The 27,740-nt window shown below is 43.0% G+C and overlaps 1 protein-coding gene across 2 annotated transcripts; it reads right to left on the bottom strand.

The window, feature by feature from the left end:
- Positions 1-1,117: 1,117 nt before the first annotated feature.
- Positions 1,118-27,108, bottom strand: PIGR (polymeric immunoglobulin receptor). Of its 2 annotated transcripts, none has more exons than XM_074935836.1 (11): positions 26,943-27,108; positions 12,018-12,115; positions 10,481-10,819; positions 9,465-9,794; positions 7,398-7,721; positions 6,488-6,802; positions 5,328-5,430; positions 4,418-4,536; positions 3,769-3,897; positions 3,068-3,126; positions 1,118-1,758 (listed from the first exon to the last, which is right to left on the bottom strand). In XM_074935836.1, the coding sequence occupies exons 2-11, from the start codon at positions 12,073-12,075 to the stop codon at positions 1,681-1,683; spliced, it is 1,854 nt and encodes a 617-aa protein (XP_074791937.1). In that variant the 5' UTR covers positions 12,076-12,115; positions 26,943-27,108; the 3' UTR covers positions 1,118-1,680. The 2 variants fall into 2 exon arrangements, with proteins under 2 accessions (XP_074791937.1, XP_074791938.1); XM_074935837.1 differs by lacking the exon at positions 26,943-27,108 and adding an exon at positions 12,997-13,013.
- Positions 27,109-27,740: the final 632 nt, after the last annotated feature.

Below are 27,740 nucleotides of genomic sequence, written 5' to 3'. Positions count from 1 at the left end.
GTAAAAGGAAGCTTATTGGAACTGGTGAGGTTTTGTCTGTATTCAGTTTTATTAGACATAGACTTGCGGGTTTTATTTTATTTTGCTGGGTAATGCACTTTGTTCTGTCTGTTACTACTTGGAACCACTTGGATCCTACTTTCTGTATTTAATAAAATCACTTTTTACTTTTTAATTAGGCCAGAGTATGTATTAATACCTGGTGGGGGTGGGGGAGACAAACAGCTGTGCATATCTCTCTACCAGTGTTATAGAGGGTGAACAATTTATGAGTTTACCCTATAAATTTATTTAGGGTTTGGACCCCATTGGGAGTTGGGCATCTGAGTGTCAAAGACAAGAACACTTCTGTAAGCTGCTTTCAGTTAAGCCTACAGCTGTTAGGGGATGTGGTTCAGACCTGGGTCTGGGTTTGCAGCAGGCTAGCGGGTCTGGCTCAAACTAGGCAGGGCACTGAAGTCCTAAGCTGCCAGGGCAGGAAAGCAGGAGCAGAAGTAGTCTTGACACATCAGGTGGCACCTGCCAAGGGGCCTTCTGTGATCCAACCCATCACATCTCCATTTTCTGTGCCTGTAATCACCCATCCCTTGTGTAGGGGATGTGCTGGGGACAGGAGAGGATGGGCAGCTGAGCACAGTTGTGCTCTACCAATTCTCAGTTGGTGTACGGTTCCTTGGGGACCATAGCCAGCTGGTTTTGAGTCAGGTTAGTGCAGCCCCTGGGAGGGACATAGGAGGGCTTGATCTGAGTGTTCCTGACACCTAGAAGACAAGCCAGCGAGAGAAAAGAGTTAGATGCCAATCTTTCTAATCCCCCTGTGCTGCTGTAATTTACACGAGATCTTGACTGGCTCCCAGACAATCCCCATCCTTACTCCACTATAATGAGCAGATCCCAGCCCAGGAGAGAATCTAGCCCTATATGTATATGTTACAGTATGGTATAAGTGTACCTGGTATCTCCAGAGGCTTCTGGTTTTGAGTGACGAAAACTAGGAGATTTTTATCCCTCGCCAGCCCCTGCAAAAATGTGCCTCTCCCCATGGCATTCACTCCAGGTGGTATCAGAAATTGAACAGAATAACTGATTTGCTAAAATACAATCATATTCTTTATTGGTTGTGAAGAAAAAACAATTCCAGGCTACTTGTCCGGCCTTCAGGTACTGCCTTATCGATTAAAACGCTCACAGGAATCAAAAGAGAGACTCACATTGTTCTAAAATATTTCCTGGTGCTTTAAAATCAAATGAGATGTGAATCTTAAATGTATCCTTAGGTCATTGCCATCCTTGGGGCTTGGTGAACTCCGAAAGGTGTGAGCTCAGCCTGCAGGAGAGCAAAGGCATTAGACTTTTATTGCTATTTCACCTCAAATCTGCTTGAAATGAGATCCCTTGCCCTAAAAAAAGGGGGGGAAAATCAAACTTCTGAGGGTTCAACTTCCCCAAGGCAACTTATTTTTGACCAGAAGATTCTTATTATATCACCACTCACAATCTCATTACAAATCTTTGAGGAACTGAAAGATCTAGATGTAGCAAAATGTTTGACAGTAAGAAATAGTGCAACTTGCAGATCTGTTGTTCACTGATTCAGAACACAGGATCCTTTTCAATCATTATTGCTTTTTGCTTGTACCATCTTCAGAAGGAATTGTACTGGGACAGTTGAGGAACTTGTTAAGCCTGTCCTTGGGCTACTTTGTTCGCTTGAAGCAGGAATGTGGAGTAAGCAAGATCAGCCTCCTCCTTGGAACCCTGAGAAACAGGAGAGGAATCACATTATTCAGACTTCCCCAGAAGAACCAAGGAGGCAGCAGACACTGAAGGTGCCATGTAGAGCCAAAGTGTAAAAAGACCAACGTATCCAATGCAAATAAGGTACCCAACATTGCTATCACTGAGAGAATCCTTTTATCATCCTGTTGCCTACTTAAGAGGTTCAGGTCCTTTGGATCAACTTCAGAGAAGTGTCCAAAGTTTTATAGACCTGGAATTCTTTGCAATGTGCCCTTCACTGCATTCCTGTTTTAGTTCTGTTGAAACTGTAATTAGATTTGCCTGTTCTAAAGGAAGTGTCATAAGCTTGCTTTATTTCCAAATTTTTCTCATATCATAAAGACACTTTGCACTTCTCAAGTGACTTTCAGCTAAGGATCTCAAAGAAATTTACTAACCAGTTAATTCAAAGATACTAGAAGGGCATTCTTCATGAGAACTTTGAAACTTGTTCCCTATTCTCACCTTCTTGGTCCAAAATAGTCCAAACGTGGTCTTCTGGCAATGCTGCAAAAGCCTATTTATTCTATAACAATTTGGGGGGCAAGTTCCTAAAGGTGTAAGGGGCTTTTCTGATGCTTTGATTTACTGGTTGGGCTCCTGGCATCATTAATTGTTAGGGCACCTAGAACTGTTTGTTGTGGACTTTTTTTTTTAATAGTTGTTGACAGCTTGAGGAACAATAATCCGTAACTAAGCCTTACAGCACTCCTGTGGGATGTGAGCTTATCTTTATCTCATTTTACAGTTGGTTAAAGTGACTTGCCTGCAATCACACACAAAGTCAGGAGTAGACTTTGCAATAAAACAAGGGAATCCAGACTTCTAGTTCTCCCACTCAAACCACCATACAGCACTCCTTCCTGGCATGAGAGAACTACTTGGTTTAACAGAGAAGAACCCGAAAGCAGCTGGATCACTGTGGCAGGCTCACAGCTCCTATTGATCCAGTAATCTGGCAGTTTTAGATTTATCAGTCTCCTGGCCCAGACTCAGGCTTCCAGAACAATAACACCTGCTAATATTTCCAGCTGAACTGAAACCATGAATCAAAGCTAAGTGACTGCTGGTGAGTTCTGTGCTCTAATGATGTAGGTGCAGCAAAGGGTTAGAAACTCCAGCGGAGAGGCTGCAGGTGTGATGCTTAATAGGCTGCTAATTGAGAAGTAGTTGACCATAAATAGGGCATACAGGGGGGAAAGGAGCTTTTGCTGCTGAAGCTCTGTTGCCTGAAAGAAAGACTAGGCTGCATGCAGCACCTTGGGTTATACATTCTAGCGGTTCTTACCCTTTTCACCTTCGGTGGTTCTTCTGCATCTTCAGCATTGCCAGGGGTAGTTATAAATTCTGAAAAGCATCGGAGATGTTAGGGTACTCTGCATGGGAGATCGTGCACTGTAGGCCAAGCCCCACTTATTCAGTAGCTCCTACATGCACTAAACTGCTGCTGATGTTCAAGGTACAACTTCTTCTCTGGGATGGATGTCAGGCTGAAGCACTAGTACCGTAAAGCTTTTGCAAACGCAGCCACGACACCTCCTTTCCCATGAGCCAACTGTGCTGCATCTGCATTACGTGCTAAGCATCCCTGCGTATTGAGCCAGGGAAGCCTCTAGATTTCTAGGGTAGAACAAACATCTTTGTGTTTCTTTAAAAAAAGTTGTGTTTTCTGTTTCCAAAGATGGCAATCACCAGTGGGACTATTGCCCACACACTCAGTTTGGCATTTAATATTGTAAGCACTTCTGGGAGAATCTGTTTTATATTTAGCCCAGTGTAGAAACCATCCATTTTGCAGTTGCTTGCTAGATACATTTTTTTTTTTATTTTAAGTTTTGGTTTTGCACAACAAAGTGAGACGATCCCAGTATCTTTTTTGTAGCCAGCAGCCTCAATGCAGAATCCTCTTTATTTGCACTATCCCCTAGGCCAGTCATTTCTTTATCTCAAGATACGTTATGGGTGGTAAAGTTTTAATGTGGAACTTACCATCCGCTCCTCCTATCTGGGTCTCCTGAGCATCATTTATGCCCACATTGTCCTTCGCTCCATAATCTGCGGCATTCTCAAATTCTGACATGCTAATATTTGTTCGGTAGCTTCCAACCGAAACCAAATCTGTTAAAAGGGAGGCAGAGAGCAGACATACACACACAACATTATTTAATACAATGAGCTCCTTTGTTTTATGCTTTCAAGGCTTTCTTCAAGCTTTCTGCTACTGCCTGGTTTTTAGAGAGAGACAGCTATAGATCTGAGCACAGGGCTGGGGGAGCAGAAGCTCTAATGCCAGGAAGACACGGCTCCTGTTGCAGCCTCATTTTCCCTGTCTGTAAAATGGGATGGTGGGAGGGTCAATCAGCTAGACGTAAAGTGCTCTGAAGTACAATAATATTATTGAGTCCAGGCCATACATATTATACTTTGCCAACAATGTTTTATGTGGAGTTTCTTTGTTCTGGGGCAAAAGGCTGGGACACTGTTCCCACCATTCCTATATGAGTGCTCTGACGGGGAGGCTCATAGGAGCAGCCCAGACCAGTACAGAGACTGTTGTACATCTCATACACCTTCTACCTCCAAATCTACAGTATTCCCAAAGCTCCCTGGGAGGCTAATAAAGAAAGTTAGGACTCACCTGTGCGCTTCAGGAGCCTAAATTTAACAACCACAAAGGCTGTAGCAAGGAGCAGACACACAGCAGCAATGGGGAGCAGGACTGAGAGAATCACCTTAGAGCTGTCATGTTCCTGAGAGCTGGAAAGGGAGCAATTGAGCAAAACACATGTGTGATCCCTGTGACTTTATATTGCTCTATCCAAGACTGTATAACACAGATGAACCAGCATAGCCTAGAAGATCTATATAGAAAGCTTGTGCACAATTACGTACACAGAAATGCTTAACAATGGCAAAATCATGGATAGCCACTCAAAATTCAGAATCGAGTGGGATTTTTTAGAACAAAATCATCATTGCATTCACATAGTGATATTCATGTACAGATGTCAGAGCTATTAATAAACAATTAATAAAGCATCTCGACATTCCAATGAGGCAGATAAATATCTTTATCCCCGTTTTGCAGATGGGGTAGTTGAGACACCGATGGGTGAATTGGCTTCTCGCAATCCCAAAGGGAATGAGCGTTCCAGGTTCCTGGTCCCCAGTGTACTGTTCTAGCTACTGGAACATGTTGCAACCTTTGTACCAACAGAAGCCTGAGAAGAATGAGTATTTGCCAAATGGCATTATGAGAAACGATGGATAAAAGTCAAAAAAAATTGGAGTTCAGAGTGGATAAACCTAAGGAGTTTGGATGATTACCCAAAACTGAGCCAAAATTTTGATATGGGCAAAATTTTGCTGGGAAACATGAATGCACAGTCTCTGACAGTAATTCGTACTCATTGGAACTGAACACATCAGAATACATGAAAACTATAAAAAAAAAAGTTTGGTTGTAAAAATGGACACAAGTTGGATGGGGCAGGGGAATTCTTACTCTTTTCCAAACCACTTTGGAACAAAGTCTTTGAGGGACTGACCTGGGTGAAGAGTTGTCATCTAGGACCCCGGCTCTGTTTCGGGAATTAATACTAACTTCAGAGCCTGTGTCAGAAACAGCATTGGGAGAGTCTGCAATTTCAGCTTCAAACCGTAGTAGATGGGAGTGGTGGGTTATTTGCATCCAGCATCACGGCAGAGAGAGAGAGAGAGAAAACCCCAATATATTGTCAGCACTTGATTCATAAATAAGACAATTTTCAAAAGCGCCTAAATCTCTTTTTCAAAATGTTCCCATTGATTTTCTATGGAACTTTGATTCCTAAGTGATATTTTAAAACAGGAGTCACTTTTACCAAATGACCTCATAAGAAAATCTTGAGTGGTCTTCCTAGCCATGTATGAAAAATATTGTTTTTAATCCCAAACTGTGTTACTAGTATGCTCCAGAATACGACTCAAATATTTGATATGCTTTTCTCCATTTATATTGCATGTTACTTTTCGCATTTCACTCAGCAAGGACACTGCTTCCCTTTCATTTCTAGCCAGTTGCTCTTCCTGGTTCTCATGCATTAGTTAACACAAGGATATTGGGTTTGGGTTTCCGACACCACATGGTTGTGTTTGCCCCCAACTTCCTCCAACCCTCTATCCCAAGAAAAAATTATCTTTATTTTAAATGTACTGAGATGGAGTTGAGCAATCAAGTTTCCCATCTATAAAATAGTACAATAGTCCTTATTTTCTTGTTCCCTGTGCTCTTCTCTATGTAAACTGTAAGCTTTTGGGGGCAGGGAGTGTCTCTTATGAGCACAAAGGGACCCTGGTCTTGGCCAAGCCTTCTCAGTGCTGCTGTAATATAAATAATAAATAAATAAATAATAGGGGGCTGAAATGTAAAAGTGGTGCAGACTCCATTCTTTTTCCAGACTTGTTATAGTGACTGGAAAATGGAAGAATGCTGTAACCAATGCGTGAATGAGAGTTACAGTGATAAACATTGTGAACACCGTGAGATCCTTAGTGAAACAAAGTGTGGTCTGTCCAAGACAAAGGAGATTATGATGTTCTGAAATGCCACCACTTGGTGGTTGTTTCAAGATAGTGCCTCTCAATGGAATGACACCATTATGGGTGAGCATTGTGGCTACAGAGAAAACCTTGCCTCTTTTGTCTTGTAATAAATCCTGAAGCTCACCTCCGTTTACTGTCAGGTACACTGCCATGGTTTCCCCATAGTGACCAGAATTGCTCACTCCACACCAATACCACCCTTGGTCTGTCTGTATTACTTGGTCAAAAGTTAGGTAGAGTGTCCTCTTCTCCTTGTCACAGTTCACAACCAGGCCGGTTTGGTTTTGCTCAGAGGAGATGAGAGTTTGGCAGCCAGTATTATGCCACTTGCACCAGTATTTCTGGTAAGAATAATATTTGCATGGATAAGAGCATGGTATAGTGACCTGTGTACCAATGACTGCATCGATCTCTTTTGGTCCTGTTAAACCAGGTTGCCCTGTTAGAAGGGAAACAAAAGAGTGAGACTGATTTTAATGACTTGAACAATTAATATTCAGAAGTACTGTTATCAACAAGGTGTTAATAAGAATATATAATTACTATGTAACTACATGGTACAGAATGTATCTATGAGGGTAAACGCACTTTATATTGCTTTTGTAACACTTAAATGTACTATATATGTGTATGGATACATATATCCCTATGTACTTTATCGTGTGTGTGTATGTGTGTGTATATATATATATATATATGGCATTTAAATAGCATTTGTGTCAGAAAAGCTTGAAAAAATAGTGAAAATGTTGGGTGGGAAATTAGTGAAATCTTTGCAAAAAAAAACTCAAACATTGTCCAAAAAAAAAGTTTCTGCTGAAATCTTGGACTTTTTGAAAAATTTCCACCAGCTCTAATTTGTACCTCAAAATGTCAAGCTTTACCCATTAGGATTATGAAGCTAAGAATTAGAAAATAGTTCTCCTCAGGAACGCGAGGCTCTGCTCTTTGATGCTGCTTTGGGAGGAACAAAGATCAGGTGCCCGTATCGCTTGTGCTGGCAGAGACACTCATCACTACATGTGCTTTCATACCTTCTATAATCTTCAGCTCCTTTGTAGATTTCCTTTCCATATCTCCATCCGTCATACACCAGTAATATCCTGCATCCGCTGCTGTCAGCTGGTTCATTATTACCGTGAATGTTCCATTTTCCGGGTTATCGTGCAGGACTATCCTTCCTTCATATGAATCTGTCATACTCGCAAGGTTGTTTATTAACTGACTGCACCCATTCTTCCTCCATTTGCACCAGTACTTGAGGGTGTAATTCCCACGTGGATCATAGCGGCATTCGACAGATACTGAACCGCCTATGACTCCATTTATTACGTGTCGTCCCTGGGGGACAGATGTCTCTGGAGATACAAAATGGAACATGTTCTGTTAGGCTCCTCTCACACATTTCATGCTGTGCTAACATGCATGCTGCGTGTGCCTCATGTGGTTGGTTGGGTCTGTTCCTTATAAAAAAACATTTTAAAGTAAAGTTAATTGCAGGGATGAAATATAAGAGACTGACAATGCTGGTGCCTGCAGAACAGAACCGTCACAGCATGGTCAGAGAGAGCTCCCGTTTCCCTCACACACTGCCTCCTGCCAGCCCCCAGTGGAATAATGGGAGTCTTTCCCCTGACTTCTGTGGACTTTGGATCTGGCCCTTGTGCCTCAATCCTGAACTGGAGGGACCCCCTCTAGAAGCCAGAGAGTAGTTCAATCCTCCACAGACCTGTCAAGAGAGCCAGCAAGGACACCAACGATAATGGGCATTTCCTTGTTGATTAAGGTTTAACATGAATGGTTCGTGAGAAGTTTTGGTGTCCCCTTCACTTGGAACCTGTGGAGAAACCCGGGGCACAATGGCATGGCATCAGGCCAAACAATGTCTTCTCCATGCATCCGGGAATCCAAACACAAGTGGAACAATAGGAGCCACACATACCTCAAGAGGAACAGCAGCCCCTTAAGGCACGTCTACACAAGCTCTGCATTGGCGCAGCTGTGCCGGAGAAGCGTATCAAGTGAAGATGGAAGACGCGCTCTCCCGTTGTTATAATTACTCCACCTTGGCAAGAGGCGTAAGGCTATGTCGGCAGGAGAGCGTTTCCTGACAACATACCACTTGCGTCACTTGGGGGGTGGGGGTGGTGAATTTTTCACACCCCTGAGCATCATAAGTTAAATTGACTTGAGCGGTAGTGTAGACCTGCCCTAAGATTGTTAGTGCATCCAACTGAGCATAGAAATACCTTTTTCTTATTGCCTGTCGCATCTGCTCTTTGCCCTTGTGCTTCGGAAACTAATCCAGAATGAAGCAATGAGGCTAATTTGCAGCAGGCAGATTATGCAAAGGGAGATCGATTCTAACAGGCAGTAGTCTCCCAAACAAAGTGGTGGAAGCCCCATCGTGGGGGACATTTAAAACTAGACTGGAGAATAGACTGTAGGGAGCTATCCTGGGATGGCTGAGGGGCTAAACTGTATGGGCTCTAACCGGCTCTAACCTATTCTAAATTCTGTAGTTCTTTCGCTTCATATTGGATCAATATTTCTAAAAATTGCTTAGGCAGGCAGCCTTGTGGTCAGGAAAATGTGTCTGGGTTTTTTTTTCTTCTATAGTCTGCATTTGAGATAAGCCAGTTAACTGGATCAAGCAGGAGTTTGCTCACCCCAATGCTGTAAAGAGAATTTGCCTTTTGCACGTGTCATCATGACCTTCTCTAAAGGCTGGCTCACACCGAGGGTTACAACCTATCACAGCTGCCTACTAATGGAGTTACTTCTTCAACTCAAGTGATAGTTTTTCTGATGAAGGCTCAAGTTTAAACCCCTGCTGTCAACAGACAATGGACATTGCAACATAGAGTCTTTGGGAGAGGGATTTTTGTCTTCTTATTTGTCTGTGGACGCACATAGGACACCGTTGGTAGCTAAATAGATGAAAACATAAAAGAATAACAAGTACAATTCTTGTTCTCTCTAGATAAAATTAAGAGTATCAGTGTGATTTTCAAGGGAAACTCAGACCCTTAGTAAATAAAATATTAGTCTCTTCAGACTGTTGGAATGGCTGAAATCTACACACCCTGCCCATCGCTCACCTTGGTAGACATGCACATCCAGTTCCTTGGATTCTCCTTTCTCTCCGTAAGTCCCAGCCCCACACAAATATACACCCGAATCTTCCTTCCTCATCTGGGTCAGATAGAGGCTGAATGACCCAGCAGGCTCCTGAGGGCTCAGCAAAACTCTCCCTTTGTAGTTTTCGTTAACGTTCCTGTAGGTGTCGATGACAGTAGAGCAGCCGGTTTTCCCCATTCTGCACATGTACTTCCTCTCACTGCCATATTCCAGGCCAAACGCGCAGTTGATGGTCACAGAACCTCCCAGCTCAACGTAATAGAGTTCGGCTTCTTCAGGCACTTTTGGACCTGTGTGAATGATAGTCCAAGTCAGTATCCAGAACCCAGATTGTATTGCAGTTTACAACACGCTTCTATACCATGCCCTATTGCACTTCAGTAATCATACTCTTCTATACTTCTCTATACTACCCCAGACTGTACCATAGCCTACTCCAGTATAGTATACCTTACTGGACCATACCTCTATACACATTACCATACTTTTCAACCCTGCATCATTTTGTACCAGGCCACCCCATATGCACTGCATTGCAGGATATCTTAATGCACCATGCTACTGTGCACCATATCATATGTGTCTACGCTATGTCATAGGGCACTATTTACTCTCCCATACTACAGTAGACCATGTAGTGTCATGTACTATGCTATGCTGCACCACATGATCGCATGTGGTGTTGTAAATTACAAACAACCTTTATTTTTGCTGAGTTAGCCCCTTCCACTCAGGAGAGTAGATAAATCAAGGACTGGTGGAGAATTTTGGCTGCTGTGAACAGAATTATTGTATATCTCCTATTTTGTATGGTACCTTTACATTATAGCAATGGGGGTGCTAGAAATGCAGAGATCTTGGTTATTACTCAAGGTACCAATCACCTTGCTCTCTTGGATATTGTCGATGGATAGATTTCCCAAACACAATTATTACAAAAGAAAAATAATATAAGAAGCCCCCAGGCTGTAGCTACCCTTGGAAACATCCAGCTTGACTCTGAAGGAAAGTCCTCTATCATTGAGACCAATGCCACATTTATAAAAGCTGATGTCCTTTTCCACTAGCTTTGAGATCTCAATGGTGAAGATGCCTTGCTCTGGGAAGTCTGTGATTGTCGCTCTGCCAGTGAAGTCTTGAGCAGTGTAGCCACTGGAAGAAATGACGGTCACACATTGCCTTGTTGATTCCTTGCACCAGTATTTTCTGTCGTGGCGGTTCACACTGGTGCGAGGGTAGAAGCATTTCACAGTAACTGATCCTCCCTGCAAACCAGTCACCTGCCTCGGTCCGAAGATGGGGCTTGAACTTAAAACTGGCAAGAGGAAACGTGTTTCATGTTATTCACTACAAATCAAGTCATTATTACACGAGCACCTTCAGGCCCCAATGGAGATCAGGGCTTCACTGAGCTAGGCACATAGCTACAAACACAAAATAAAAGACAATCCCTGCCCCAAAGAGTTTTCAGTCAAAATAGCCAGGACAGACAAAAGGAAAATTAAATGGCTTGCCCAAGGCCACATAAGGAGTCTATGGCAGAGCCAAAAATTAATCTCCTGTGTTCCAGTCTAGTGCCTTAGCCACAAACCTCAATTTGTTTCTGAAAGCGCTGTGAAATTTCTGTGGCAATACAGAGTGGCAGTTACTTGTGATAGTTCATCCAAACCAGTTTAAGTAAGAACCAATTCAAACCTTCATGCCAAACTTGAAATGAACCTCACTGTTTTAGCTCACTTGGCTTTTTAACATTCTTTTAATGTTCTTGCAACCTTGGATTTTGAATCATAGGCAGAAATATTAAATAGTTGTGAAAATAGTCACTGTTCTGATTATTCCATCCTGGCTCAAACCAGCATATAGCTGAAATCTTGCAAAGCAGTGGGTCCCTGTCAGAGCTAGGCAACTCTTCCTTAATGATGGTTTCATCTGCTAGTTTTGTTGCAAAGCCAAAACTCAAGTTTTGCCCATAGTTTCACTGAGTTTCAAGAACTTTTGAGGGGTTGGGGGGCCTGAATTTGCAGAGGTCCCTGGGGCTGATTTTATCTTTTAAAAGAAACAATGCTGAACATGATGGGTATTATATTATTTTGAGCCAAACCCAGGCAAATTGATTGGGCTAAGCTTTACATTGAAATTTTAGGTCCACTTGAACCCAAAACTCAAAATGAAACTCGGGGTGTGGAATCCAAACAACAAAATTGAAGAAAGGTTTCTGTGAGCCCCCAGGAACAAATACTGCAGTGCATCACACAGCTCTTGTTCCTAGGAGATTTCAGACGAAATACCACACCAATGAGAAAAAGACCAAGGAATGGGAAAGCCAGGAAATCTGATATATCAGCTGACTTGCCTGTAATCTGAATGGTCTCAAGAGATCAGCAAGGGCTATAAAGAACATTCATCTATTTGGTCATAACTATGTATTCGCTGATAGCGACTATATAAGATTAGCCTTACACTGACTGTGCTAAACATCGACACGTCTCTCACACTCTTGATTAGATACTTACTTCTTGTAGACTGAGCTTGGAGGAAGGAGAGCAAGAAGATGAACACCAAGAAAGTCATTTTCCTGTCAAATGCCTGGTTCCCCAACCTCTCCTGAAATCTGTAAATAACCACATTCAGAAGGTCACAGTATTTATTTAGTTGGATATTTAAAAATTTTTAAAACCACCTATTGAACTGGTCCATGATACAAAGACCCTGAGTCATGAGTTCAGCCACGTGCATGGAGTGTTACCAGAAACATAGGCCTATAGCCATTTGTACTAAAGGAAAAACAGTGTGATCTAGGGGTCACAGCAGGCAACTGGAACTCAGAGTACTTGTGTTCTTGGCTCTACCATTGACTTATTATGTGATTAGAAATAGGTCACCTAATATCCATGGACGCTAGTTTTTTCTTAGTAAAATGGGGTGTCAGGTTGTTTGGGGGGCAATCCAGACCAGTGAGGGGTTGAGTCACTACCTGCCCCATAACCGTAGGTGCCTCAAATGCTGTGCTACTGTAACTCCCGGCCTGGGATGTTCAGTCAGTAGCAAGCATGCCGGTCACACCCTGAGTGTCTCTATAACGGCAGCTCTGATCCAGCAACTCTGAACCCAGCAGTCTGCCAGCAGCACATCAGTCACGCTCCTGGTCTCTATCAGCCTTGGTTACTACCTGTAGAGTGGCCTCAGCACACTCCCAGTCCTGAATTTTCCAAAATCATGTGCTCTGTAATGTCCAGTCCCCTCCTGGGCAGTTCAGAAAAAATAATGTTTATTTTTTCCCTCTGAAGTCACTTCACTGGGGCAAATACACCCTGCATTAGTTTATCGTAAAAAACCCAAATGTATTAACAATAGGACATAGGATAAGTGATGCCAGGTAAAAGGAATAGAGTTTGAAAGGGTTACCAACAAACACAAATGAAAAAACACATATCTAAAAGACTAAAACGTGATCTATCAAGGCACAGGCTTATTTAAAATGTTTTGTCTCACCAATCCTTCTCCTTCCCAGCCATGGCTGTTTTTTCCCCTATCAGGACCTTCCACAGAAGTCCAAGAGACTGGCTTCCCTTGTCTTCCTAGGTGAAAGATGTTTGCCTAAGTAGCATTCAGTTCCTAAAGACTTCAACCCCCACCTTGTTGACGCACCCATCCTTCTCAGCTCACAAGAGCTCTGTTCCCTTTTGTCTGTACTCTCATATCTCTGCTTATATCTCCCAACATTTAATGACGTTGCTTCAAGAGGTAGGATGACTTCATTCTTCCCTTCCTGTGGGCTTTCCATCTCCCAGTATGTAAACAGAACTTCCATTGTCTTGATTCCACCATGCTTACTTTACATAGGAGACAGGTAAATAGCTGTTACGTTTCCCTCCTGTATGGGAGAGACCTGTTTCTCCCTTTGTTTGGACATAGACTGTAAAGCCTTATATCAATGAGTATCCATAATTCCCTAACTTCCATAAGTGTTAATACATACATTTTATGATGATATTAAACACCAGTGTGTCATTAGTTTTCATAAACACCTATTTGATACACTTTAATAATACAATAATATTGTATACAATCAGTTGATTCAGTTGCTTATCACTTGAGGTTCAGCCCCCTGTCTTTATAGATCAGTAAACTTTCACAATGTAGTCTCTGGAAAGTAAAAACCCAGAACAAGCTTCTCTCTCCTTCTGGGGGTGGGCATAGAGGTTCTACTGTCTCCTTGCCCACTTGATAGATTTATTTACCTGTGTGATGGGGTGTCCCCCACCCCCCACAACACGTACCCTGAAGGGGTTAATGGAGCCCAGATAGGCCAATTAACCTATTAGGCTGAAGGCTGGAGGAAAGCTCTAAGTAGGGGAAGCTCACCTGTGCAGGAACAGGAGGGCTTCTATAAAGCCAGGGAGGGGACTGTAGGGAGGTAGTCTGCAGTAACTCCCTTGGATTTGGGGGCTATAGAGACAAGTAGCCCATGGTGACTCCCTAGGAGGAGGGAATAGAGAGGCTGGTAAACCCCAGAGATGGGGGAGTGCCGGGGTAAGAAGCAGCCTAGTGAGTAAGCAGCAAGGTTGGGGACTCAACTGACCTTGGTTGTGTGTGGTAGGGTGTGTGGTTGTGTGTAGCTGGGACCCAGAGTAGAGGGTGGGCCTGGGTTCCCTTACCCGCCACTGGGGAAGTGGCACTGGTGGGGCAGTGACTGGAAGACTGCCTGGGTCCCTGTGCGCGTGGCAGAGACTTTGAAGAACTATCTCCTGGAAGGGGAGAACACCAAGTGACCTGGCTGGAGGGCCGAGTCACGGAGAGGATGCGGCAACTCCTGGAGCAAGAAGGAGGCTGCAGACCAGATTGAGAGCGGGAGTGAGAGCGTGCAACCGAGGAAATGGCATTGTTTCTGGTGAGCTATTCCCCAGAACAGCCAGGAGCAGGTGCCAGACCTGTGGTGAGTGGAGTGCCCATCACAAACTGATATGTAAAAATGGGCCTTCATTGTCTCTGCCTGAAGACAGGCTGGTCAGAGAATCAAGTGGCCATTCCATTGTCTAAGGTACATTGTGCTTAAGCATTGCTACCCATGCACATTTTAAGACTATAATTTTAGCACATGGTCATAACATTTTGCACAAACCCTGTGTATACATCATACAAGAATATTAATGCTCAGCGAATTACTGGTTTTCCAGTGATACCTTACCTGACATCTTTTTAGGTACAGATTGTAACCATAGTTGAGTTGGGGTACACTGCATTGGTCAGGCCAGCTGAAACTCCTAGCCTGATACCATTAGGCCTCTAGCTATCTGGCATCAGGATGTTCTTAGAGTCATGTGGGGATCATCATAGTAACCTGTCTCCCATGGGGTATTGCTATGCTAAATGAATTAATGTCTGTTAAATTCTGTATTGTCTTTGCATAAAAGTCACTATAGTTTGTAGGCCTGCTTTCAGAAAGATTGCTTGCAAAGGTCTGATTTCCATCCATTAGAGGGCAGTGGTATCATACAGAAAGTACCATCTAGTGCATATTTCCTGTCTATGGTACAATGGCACTCTAAAACAATCCAGTCTGGGCAGTGTTAGCACATGAGTTTCTGTAAGAATGAAATGAATTATATGAGAATAAATGTACAGTAGATCTCTGCCCAGTGGAAGGTTTCCATGGATAATTTACTCTGGAGGACCAGGCTTGGACCACAGCATTCCACAATATGACGTTAATTATTTTTGACTCTTGGTACAATCTTGGTTTGGAGAATGGATTCATCCGGTGGTGGTCTCTGTTCTGGAGACTGTACAGAGAATGAGTCAGACACCTGGATTCTGTAACCCTGAACAGTCTGTAAAAGCCAATAGTTTTCTACAACCGTTCAGTATTTGTAAGGCATAGTCTTACATTCAGGATGGCAGCCTGCACTGTGGACTTTCCTTGCTTCATGTTCCCTTCTGGCCCCTGAGTTCTCTTGTTATGAAGGTCACCTCAAACCTACTGTGTGTGTGTGTGTGTGGACATCATTATGCTAAACCACTGCTCAGAGCAAAGTATTAGGGCTTGTCAACACTTACAGCGTTGCAGCTGTGAAGATGCTACCTACACCGACCCGGGAGAGGCTCTCCTATCAGCACAAGTATTCCACCTCCCTGAGAGGCAGTAGCTATATCAACAGGAGGAGAAGCCCTCCCGTCGACATAGCGCTGACCACAGCAGGCGTTGAGTCAGTATAACTGTATGGCTCAGGGATGTCGATTTTCCACACCCCTTGCTGATGTACTTACACCGACATAAGTTTGTAGTGTGTACCAGGGCTCAGTCTTCTCCAGATGAGAAATGGGCCTGATCTAACCCCCTGCCCCAGATTTTAGGTTTTAAAAATCCAAAGCAAAATCCGGACCCACGCTCCTAGCCTTATTATGGGCTGAACGCAAACCTAGATCCAAACACCTCTGAACTTTGAAGGGGCAGGGGGAGGCAAGAGTAAGAAAGCTAGACTGGGATCTGGATCCAAACTCTTCAACTTGGGCCCATTTCGGAACAAAGCCCCTTTTCAAGAGTTTGGTGCCTCAGTTTCTCCCTTCTGCTTTTTAACATTATTCACCTAGCAGGAAGAAAGATTGCTCACTTGGCATCACATTGGTTGCCAAAACCATGCCTTAAAAACCTGCTTCCATAGCTCCCGTAAGACTATATTTGATTTCTGACCATTGTTCTTCTGCCCTTTTCAATCACAGATGCAAATCTAAACAAAGTTTTTCCTCTTCCCCCTCCCCGCCCCCCACAACTGCTGTTAAGTCAATGGGAGATGCAGGTACTCAACATCTTTGAGAATTAGGCTTAAACTGCAGAGTACTTGTCACACCCCATCTATCATAATGTGTCCACTGCTACACAGCATCCAGCCAGGGAAAGACAGAGTAGGTCCCCAAAAATGAAACCAGGTGTCAAGGATCAAAATTCCAAACACTGGGGCATTAAAACTCTCCTAATCAAACTGTGCACATCTTAATCTGAGTCTGTCTATAATTCATGTGTTTCTCAAACCTTCATATGTCCCAAATCTTTAATGGTTTGGATGGGCTTTTGAGTGATGGGCTGGAGGGAACTGGGGTTCTTAATATTTTAAACCTGCTTGCCTATCACTGAATTATTGAGAGCACTGGAGTGAGTGTGTGTGTGTGTGTGTGTGTGTGTGTGTGTGTGTGTGCGCGCAATGCATGATCAGTGACCCATCAAATAATCCAGGGAGCGGTGGTGTTTGATTGTTCAGTTACCGAGAATACGATGGGTTACCAGAAAAATTGTGCAAATAGCCAGACTGGTTTGTTCTCTGGGCATCAGGTGACAGGCTTAATTTTATAAGGGGTATTTCCCAGCAAAGAGAGGGTTTTATTTCCTCCTTCAGATAAAAGGTGTTCTGTTGTGCTTTCTTTCTCTTGCTGTGATATCTAATTGTTCAATGGCTACTTGTTTGTAGCAAATAATTAACTCCTGGAGCATGAAAAATGCCCTTAACTAGTCACCCCCAGAAGAAGCTGGTAAGATAAACAAGACCCACTCAGCTGCAGAAAACCAAATCAACACAAAAATGGGCCCTGCTTTTTGCAGCAGTTACTGTGTTTTATTGGAGCTGACCTTGTTGCCTAAGGACCAGCTCGGCTCTGCCTTGCCAGCCTAGGAGAGGTGGGGATAGGCCAGGACCCCACGCCCTTCCCCCTCCTTCTTTGGCAAGATTAAACAGCCCAAGGGAGAGGCAGTGGGAGAAGTGAAAAACCTCTGTGGAGTCAGCAGTTAGGCTGGCTTCATTGCAAATAGTCAATCATTCTGTGGTTCTTTATGGTCAATATTTGTTGTTAGGTAACAAAGGAACATCAGCTGTGGTCTGTGAGCTCCTTGGAACACAGCTGTAGCCTTGTTCAAGGAGACCTGGAATGTAGGAGCATGGTCTGGTTTGTGCAGGTGTGTTAAATTGCATGTGTGTGCATAAGATCATGCAAGCATCCATGCGTCCATATCAACACAAGTGCACGTGTGTGTGTTTGTGCATGTGTGAGCACAACTGTATTCACATGGGTAGGCAAACACATTTATGATCACTGAAACCATCCACTGGGTTACTGGCAGTCAAATCCTACTGGAGACTTAGTTTGATTCCTTCACTGCAAACACGGCATTTATGGAGAAAATGTCCCCCAAGTAACTAGCTCAAGCAAGTACAATCAGCTGTTGCGTAAACTGCTCTTTGTCTGATACCTCCATGGCAAGCGTGAAGATAGGTCTGAGGATGAATGTCACAGGAAAGCCCCTTTTCTCCTGCTGCATATTATGCACTGCGCTCAGGAAGAATGCCATTTCCCAGGTACAGACAAATGGCACAGGCGAGCTTTGCTGCTCTGTCTACAAGACCCAGGCACTATCCAAGACGCTGGAAGAGAATTTTATCAAACCTCTGTTGCTGACAGGGCTCTTGCTTCATGGTGCTTCCAAAGACCATTTGCTGCTGGATTTGCAGATATAGTGTGAGACTGAACATCAGGCCACCCGCAGAAGGGAAATTAATGGAGTATTGGTGTGAAGGGGAATGCAAGTAAGTACCACTGAAATTCACTAAACTTTACTGCTTGTGCAGATAAGAGGCCCTTGAAGGGGGGAGAGGGTGAGAGGATGAGGCAGTTACTTTTTGCCGGGTGCTGTCAAAGGGACTTAAGAGGACTAAAAGCAAAGTGATATGCCATATATATTGCATTCTGACCAGCGATGAAGAGGGTTTATAACATCCATGGTGCATGTTTGGTTTAGAACAATGAGTATGCCCTAAATTTTTTGTTCTACTTACGTAAACCTGACATCTATTGAGACGCGCACCAGCTCGAACACTTGACTAAGCCTAATGAACATGGCGGTAGAGTGTTGAGACTGGTTTCTGTCTAGTGAAGTGTGTTTGTGCCCAGTCTGTGCACTACAGCCCATCTGCATAGGTATCTCATAAAGATTTTTATCATGGGTTTTCAGGAGTACAAGAGGAGAAAAATAGCCTTTCTCTGTTAGTACATATCGAGATGAAATCTTGGCCCCACTCAGGTCAATAGTAAAATGCCCATTGACTTCATTAGAGCCAGGATTTCACCCCAAGTCTCCAAAATAGTGTCATCTGCACCTCCGTTGTAAACATAGGAATTGCCAGACTGGATCAGACCCAAGGCCCATCCAGTCCAATATCCGGTCTCTGACAGTCACCAGCATCAGCTGCTTCAGAGGCAGGGGCAAGAAACCCTGCAGTAGGCAGGGATGGGATCACCTGCCCACCGGGCAAGTTTCTGCCTAACCCCTCATTAGAGGCTGGCTTATCCCCTGAAGCATGAGGGCTTATATCCCTTCCAAATCCTTCTGGTGAAAGATGACCTTGATTGCGTTGAGATTTGAAAATGGTTATACATACAATTAATAACTCTACTTCGCACTTTGATCCAAAGGTCTCAAGGCATTCTGAAAACTTCAGTTATTTCTATTTACATTTCATGTGAGTTTAGTTACAATAGGCTGCTGGTTGCCGGCCGTGCTGTGTAATTAAATGGGATATCCCTTTATTTTTCAGAGTAGCAGCCGTGTTAGTCTGTATCCGCAAAAAGAAAAGGAGTACTTGTGGCACCTTAGATTTATTAGCCAATTTATTATATAACCAATTTATTTGAGCATAAGCTTTTGTGAGTGAAGTGAGCTGTAGCTCACGAAAGCTTATGCTCAAATAAATTGGTTAGTCTCTAAGGTGCCACAAGTACTCCTTTTCCCTTTATTTTTCTCATTCTTACTCCAGCTCCTCCTTAGAGATAACACACCTGTCCAGACAGACCACTTCTCCAGAGGGATTCTGATCCTTCTCAGATAAGGAAGAGCGCCGCTTGGCAGACCAGGGTGGCCCAAGGAATTGTGAATGGGATAGACCCCTTCACCCATGGGTCATCAGGTCAAATACATCTTAAGCTGGGGCTGGCCAAAAGTTTAGTGGCTCGTATGCAATGAGCTGGGGGAGAGAGGAGGGGCTCAGTCCAGTTATTGGTGGAGAAAAGCATGCAGCCCACCTTCCATAGCTGCCCCCTTTGTTGACAGTTTCAGTGAAGAGGCTCAGGATTGAATGGGCACTGGAGGCTGGACTGTGCTGTCCCCTAGACTGTGCTGTCCCACACTGATGGGCTCACTCAAGGCCAGGTGTGAGAAATGTCAGAGGGGTGGTGTGTTGGGGGGAAGCTTGGACTGCCGCTGCTTGTGTTGTATCTATGCATACAGACTGAGGAGATCGGTCTTCAGGGCTGCCGATCCAAGAATCTTCCACCCAGCATTAAAAATCACTTGTCAAAATGCACTTAAAAATAGAAATATTAAAATCACAGAGAGAATCTGCACGGAGGGAGTAGAAGAGGCTGGTAAGGAAGGGATGAAAGGAAAAGATCTTGTATCCCCACTGTGGTGGGAGACAGCAGGGCTGCCACTGTGCAGGGAAGTGTGCCCAATATATGCGCAACGGAGCAGGAGGAAGCTGTGGTGCAGAAAGTGTCTCCTGCAGGTCTGTCTGCATTCTCTCGTGTTTTCTTCGGGCTTGCGCTGCCTGCATGATTGAAGCTGCTTTCTTTTTCTCTCTTTCTATATAAACAGAAAGCAAAATATCTGAAGAAAAAACAAGCTGTGCCAGTTCCCACTGATACTCTTTGCCTCTCAGCAAATAACTGGCATGGGAAAAAACATATGGGTAGGCTTGTTTTATGAAGCAAGGCACAGGTGTGTGCTGGCTTTGTTTGTAAATTCCCCTCTGCAAAATTCAAAGGTCAAAATCCTCAGCTGATCTAAATTGACAAAGCTTCATTGAAGTAAATCATCTACTCTCATTTACATCAGCTAAAGATGTGGCCCATAATTTTTATGAAAGGACACGGCTTGTCTTGCTATTTAGGTGGAGGGGAAGATCAGTTTGTGCTTTTATTTTAGCGAATTAATTGCATTACAACCACAGCAGCACCCCAGAACTGTGCATTTTCCAAATCCACAATACCAAAGCTTTGGATTCCTGCTTCAGGATGAGGCAGGCACTATTTCTTTGTGTGTGTGTGTGCGTGTGCGTGTGCGTGTGTTTGTGTAAAGCACCCAACACAATGATTCTGATTGAGGCTTCTGGACATTACTGTAATATTAATAACACAACCATACCGTTGGGTCATCTAGTCCATTCAGCTCGCCCTCCTGGCCAGTGCAGGATTGTTCCTGACAGTGTATTTTCTATTGCTTTGACCAATCTAGTTTTAAACACACCAAGCAATGATCTCTCCTCCACCTCCTTTGGAAAGGGCTTCTAATATGCCTCTGTTCCACAAGGTAATAGATTTATTCTGATAATTCATCCTCCATTATCCTTTTTCTTAGTGCTCTGGGACGATTTCTAATTGTGTCACCATCCTGAGATCTCCAGAGGAAATCAAGCAAGAATGTTTCTCCCCCCCCCCCCCGCCCCGCCCACCCCCATGGCCAGCCAATATAGACCTCACCAAGGACGCACAAATGCTATCATAAGGAAGATATGAGTCACTCTTGTTAAACAGACTAGAACATTGGTGTGAGCCTTGGTTATAATGGCCTGTAATATACCTCTTTGCACTGTTTTACTTGGATTAGACTGAAGTTTATTCTACTCTGCAAGAATGCAAAAAGCCGATTAGATATTTGCATATGAAACTTTCTGATCTCTTCCTGGTTAAGGGCAAGAATTTGGACTCCAGTCAGACAGTTTCTTAACACTGAAAAGTGCTTTATCCATGTATGTGGAGATACAAGAGCAGTTTTTGTGAAGGATTTTGCTACCTTCACTGGGTTCTCATGGTGTACATTCGTACCTGCACACTGTGTACGTCTACCTTCCAGCAATTGTTCACCTGGGAGAATCTGTCACTGAATCCCCTTTAGCCAAAACAAAATTTTACATTTGCATGAAACATATATTAATCACCCAGAAATCTTTGTTTCCGGTGATTGTCCATGTTCTGGTTGTTAATTATTATTTATATTGCATTAGTGCGTCCAAGCCCATTCATGGACCAGCTTCCCATTGTGCTAGGCACTCTACAAACATGACACAAAAAGACGATCCCTATGTAGGCCTGGGACCTAATCAACCCCTCCCCCGCATCATATTAAACGAGCCTTGCGTGAAACTCAGGGATTTCACCACTGCTGCAGATAAAGAATTAATCTGTCTAGGCTATTGTATGGTGTCCATCCCTACAGATGCCAGTCAAATGTGAAAACAGCCTCTAGATTTGTGTTTGCATTAAAACCTCTCATCAATCTATGAGCAAAAAAAAAAGACTAATTCCCTCATTAAAACATTAGTGCCCCATATATGCCACTAAAATTATAGGTTCTATCAGCAGTGCTATTAGAAGCACCTATCTTCAAGGCTTTTTTAGTATCAGTGGGACATAAATATCTACTAGGAACTTGATGTGTGACTCAAGGGCTCTGAGTGCGATATGCCACTTTTCAGAAAAAAAACCCCAAGTTTGTATCTTTTGAATTGCAGGTGCGTTTAAAGCGATTGAAGATGGTCTACTGCCCACAGTCCAGCTGCACCATTCCTGGAATCTTTGTGGCAAGGGAGGTGTCCAGGATGGGAGGTCTCCATGATCCCAAGAATGCTACAATTGCTTTAGGCCCAATTCCCCTATGTGGCAGATTGCTGGGCCGCAGTCACGAGAAATAGACACGTGTCCAAAGCTGGGAATGGGCGACAGGGGATGGATCACTGGATGATTACCTGCTCTGTTCATTACCTCTCTGGCACCTGACATTGGCTACTGTCAGAAGACAGGATACTGAGCTAGATGGACCTTTGGTCCGATCCACTATGGCTGTTCTTATGTCACTTCTTCTAGGGCACAATACAATAAATGTAGCCAGTGGGGAAAACTGGATAAAAGAAAACTGTGAGGGCAGCACCTGGAAAGCAGCAGTGCGGCTTGTAACTGGAAAGAAGCGCTGCACAGGAGGTAGCCCTGCTCACTAGATCTGATTAGAGATTTAGGAAGAGTGTGTTTCCGGGGTTAAAGCTAGGGATTGGGTGTCAGGATGCCTGTCTTTTCTCAGCTCTGCCACTGCCATTGCGTGCAACTGTGGATACATCTGTGTTCCTCATCTGTAACGTGGGAACAGTAATGCATACATGGTGTAGGTAGTATAAGAATCTGAAAGGGCTGGCTAAGAATAGACTGCCTTCACTACAGGCCTGTTGCAAGTCTAAATTCACTCATATTTATGTGCTTTGAGATTCTCAGTTTAAAAATACTCTAGAAGTGGGCATATGAATCTTTCTTTGATTTTAACTTTGTAGTCCTTTCTATCTTTGCATTTTTCTTCTTACTCAAGTGAAACAGTAAGAAACCTTTTTAAAAAGTTGCTCCCAGGGGCTGATCTCCTGATCTCAGTTATACAATTGTAACGCCATAGACATTATTGGAGATGCTCCAGATTTGCACTGTTGCAACTGAGATCAAGATCTAGCTCCAGGATTTCGTAAGAACTGGTAATCAGCTGCTCTTGCTGCAGAGGAAAGTGCCAGAGCCCCCTATCCAAATTCCATTGACTCAGCTCTGTGAATGAACCCTAAGGAACTGGTATATGCTCACAGTACAGATAGCCTGGGGCCAGCAGTCTAATCCATTAGTCATTAACTATTGCTCTCAATAATGCCTAATGTTAAGGGAGCATTAATTACTTGATGATTAAAGCATTAAAATACAGTGTACAGTTTGTAATTTTACCAAATGCCCTTTTTTAAAAACAATTGCTGCTGTCAAGCTGGTCACATTCACCAGGAACATGAACAGAATTAGTCACCGCTGGGTAGAGAAAGGGTCTTCTTTGGAATGGACTTTTTGTATCTGCTCTAAAGCATTGAGGAGCATGAGTTGGAAGAAGGCATTAATGGCTGCAGCAAAAGCTTTCCGGCATTGAGTAGCTAATGATGACGGTGGCAACTTTCCTGAGTTTTCAAAAATTATTAGTGGGCAAGTTCACAAAATTCAGCAAAACACGATGAGCGTTTTCTAAATCAGACTGTTTCCCTTCCCTTACTTTTGCCTTAGGTGAAAATGGAAGTTGTGCTGTATTGCACCTTGAAAGACTATGAGGAAAAATGAATTTTTGTATGCGTCACAAAACATTAGCATCCCTTGGTCTTTCACTCTTTTATCCAAAGCAAGACCTGTTCCAGACAAAGTCAGTCTAATGTGGTTTTATAAACGCAATGGATAATGCTATTTCTAGACATTCTTGAGTTTGTAGGCTCATTCAACAGAACTCAAAATGTTTGAGATAACAGACATACAATAGAAAAATGTTTTTTTCCCCCTCTACTGCCTTTTAAACCAATGTGTCCCACAAAGCAATGAGTAAGACACAGCAATGCAGTTGCCTGGTACAGACACAGATAGAGACCATTTTTTGCTGAGCCATAGCCTATATGCATCCTCAGAGGTTAGAACCTGTTATGTCATGAGTAAGGCTAAGATTTTGTCATGGGTATTTTAAGTAAAAGTCACGGACAGATCACGGGCAATAAAGAAAAATCCACAGATGCCCGTGACCTGTCCCTAATTTTTACTCAAAATATCCATGACAATATGGGGAGCTGTGGAGGTCTCTGAAAGTCACGGATTCTGTGACTTCAGCAACCTCCATCACAAAATCGTAACCTTAGTCATGAGTAGGGATACTGAGGGGCTATTCCCTCACCTTTTTTTTGAAAGTTGCCACAGGCTCTTCACTTTGCCCACGTAAAGTCACCAGAAGTGGTCGGATATAGACCTCTCTTCTGTACAGAAGGATTTTGATTATTTATCTGCCTTGTAGAGTCCTTTTGCTGCAAAAGAAAAAAAGGAAGTAGGATGATAACTAGGGAAGTAAACCCAAGCCAAGGGTCTGACCCTGCAAATCTTTACAAGCACAAGCAGATTTTACTTGGGTGAGTAGCCAAATTCAGTGGAGACAACTGATCTGTTTTCAGGCAAACGAAAAAGAAGATTGAAGTGCGATAAGGGAACATTCTCGACTCAAATCAGCCTCCGAGAGAGGCTTTGACTTCACCACAATTTAATTTTATATTTAGCAAACAAAATTTTGCTCTTACAATGGATTTATAACAAATAACTGACTATCTAAGACTCACATTTGTCCACCCTACAGGAGAATAGGGGCTAAAAACCCAGAACCAAATGCTGAATGCCTTAGTCACACCTTAGCAGAGTTCACTTAGGTAAAATATTAATTGAAGTCAATGGGATTTTGCCTTAGTAACAACTATAAGATTTAGTGGTTCCCTTGAATTTACTAAGAATTAGCGTATTCCAGCAGAGCCACTTCACAAAAGGGATCATGAAAAAAATGACTAAAGAAGGGACCTCAGGGTCAGGAGAATCAGTGACATGAACAGGGTAGGAAGGTAAGTTTGCTGATGGTGAGAAGGTAAAGCTGTAAGCAGAAACAAGACAATGAGAACCCGATAAAGCAACAGCTGCATTTCATTGTGTCTCCTTTTACAATGTGACTACCATCTAGCACTTCTGTATTTGGTAGTGCCTTTTCTTCGGAGGATCTCAACAGGTTTCTTATGCACACATGAAGAATATCAGCACCCCTCTGAAGGTAAATATTACAGCCATTTTACAGATGGGAAAACTGAAGCACAAAGTGGTAGTAACTTTCTCATGGTCACATTGGAAGCCACTGGTAGATCACCCAAGAAGCTTGACTCCCAATTCTGGATTATAATTACTAGACCACATCCCATGCAATGTTACATTCTTAGTTTGAGAATTCAGCCAATAGGCTGCATTGGCAATATTCAGATATTAATGTAGCAGCATATTGGATATTTCAGTGGGACCACCACCATATGCATTGAGAATGATGAACTTTTATTGGCTGGAGAAGGAAATGCAGCAAGTCCACAGGGACAGAAAATTTCTAATGCATTTTGTGGCGCTCTGAGTAAGCAATTCATCATTGCCATCCTGAGCAATCAGTCATCCTTGGAAACAAGGAAATACTTCAGGTTCTGAATCAATGTCCCTTCATGGTGTTGAATGAGTAGAAAATAAATAATCATAATGAAATTGTGATGTGCTGAACAGAAAGTGTCCCAGGATTTATGATAAAATCGACTATTTGCCTGTCTTAGGGTTTTCTATAGCATCCGGGACCTTTGTATCTACTCACTTATGTGCTAAAATACACATCCTAATATTTGGAATCCTTGTAACATGTATAATCATCATAGCATGTTTTAGGAATTACACTCCGAAGATTTTCACCACAGAATATAAGTGACTAACATCAGACAAAGACTGAAATTCACAGTACCAGGAGGGCAGGCTCTCAGATTATCTGGTCTCATGTTTAACCTAAAATGTGTCACACTACAATATGCCATTTTTGCCAGGTCTCAGATATTTGGGATTCTTACAGTTCACATGTCTCTCGTTTTCTGTTAGTTGTATTTGAGCCGCCTTACTTGCAAAGGAAATAGAATGACAGTTGAATGCCATTAAAATGTCCCGCAAGAAGTTCTTTTAATCCAAAAATACTTGCTGTGTTACAACTGATTGCACACTATAAAGGTTTGACAGAAGTAGATATTGCACCAGTGCATATCTTTTAGGGTTAAAGAAAGGTAGATGTTCATTGTTTCTCCATACTCTAAATGATAACACAGACTCATAATTTTATGAGCATATTTGCTGGGCAGAGTAAAAATGTTGTTGTGGAGAAAAGACCCTTCTCTGCTGTGGTATAAATGGGATAGATGATGGGAGAGAGTGCAATAAACTTTCTATTTTCATGACTTAGGGATAATAAAGTATAACCCATTCATTGACTGTTTCCACCACGTCCCATCTCTGTCTATTGTGCAAACATGATTGATTTTTAGAGCCCACCAAGGGAATTAGCTACACAACTCCCACTGTAATTAGCAGGAGCTGTGTAACTAAACACCCTAGTTGGCTTTAAAATCTTGGCCCTTATACAAATCTACTACAACTTTCAACACTAATGATCCAAAATGCTTCAATAATCTGATAATGATCTGCAGTGTCTTAGATTGTTACTGTAGAATACAGTAGCACTTTTTAAATACATTTGTACATTTCCCTGCAGACAAGAAACAATAAAAATCTTGGGGCCAATCCTGCAGTCCTGACTTCTGTAAAACAAACAAACAAAAAACCAAAAAAACCCATTGAAATACCCAGTGTGTCTGTCTGTCTGTCTATCTAGGTTTATATATGAATAAGGCTCCCTGAATTTATTCAGACTGGAAATCATGCTATAAATTATTCTGCTTCTCCACTCCCCACAGGTAGCTTACAAGGGATTTCATATTTTAGGGAGACAAATAATAAACATTACTCACACTCACTGTTGGTTCTGCAGACTATTTGGGTGACTTCTTTTCTCTGTTAGTCTGGTCACTTTAACTCTGCTTCCATCTCAGAAACCGGACCTCTGAGGATCCTGTGTGTGTGTGTGTGTGTGTGTGTGTGTGTGTATGTCCTGCCTCCCTCTGTGCAGTCAACAGGACACTGAATTCTGTAAGAATTGAAAGTGATTTAAATACTCCTCTCAACTCTAGCCCTGAACTTCTACCTGTTGAGCCTTCTTAAAGAAATATCCTCCAAAAATGCAGGCAGGTAGGAATGAATATCCCATGTGACCATTTGTTCAAGCCTCATTTTAGTTTTGCTGACGTGTTGTTTGTTTATTTACATTGTCGTTTACTTTTTGATTAAATGGTGCAATAGTACTATGGTGGTAGTGCAGTTATTATTGGACTACGTGATTACTCTGGGTGTGGGAGAATGCATGTTTGTGACCAGCCCTCTCTTGACACCCATGATCAGGGGAAGGAATCTTGGGGCGGTTTTTGAGCCAGACTTAAAGGAAATTCCTAGGCCCACCCTCTTGCTGGCTGCTTGCTGGATAGGCTCCCAAAGCGTGGACTTAACTGGGCCACCCACACAACAATGTCCAGCCGTCTTCTTTCCCCCATAGGTTTCCACCGTGCAGGCTTTTCTGGACCAGCTGCAGGAAAATGGCTTGCCTTCTTTCATCTGCCACTGGAGTTCCCAAATGGGGGCCCATGGAGCACATGCTGGTGGTCTGCAGAGAGTTGGCTGACCACATGGTGTGTGTGGTTCCTCTTCCTCATTTC

This window comes from Natator depressus, chromosome 21, assembly GCF_965152275.1.
Source record: "Natator depressus isolate rNatDep1 chromosome 21, rNatDep2.hap1, whole genome shotgun sequence".
NCBI classification, from domain to species: Eukaryota; Metazoa; Chordata; order Testudines; family Cheloniidae; genus Natator; species Natator depressus.
Note: the sequence above shows the minus strand (reverse complement) of the source record. Positions and strands in the feature narration are given on the sequence as shown.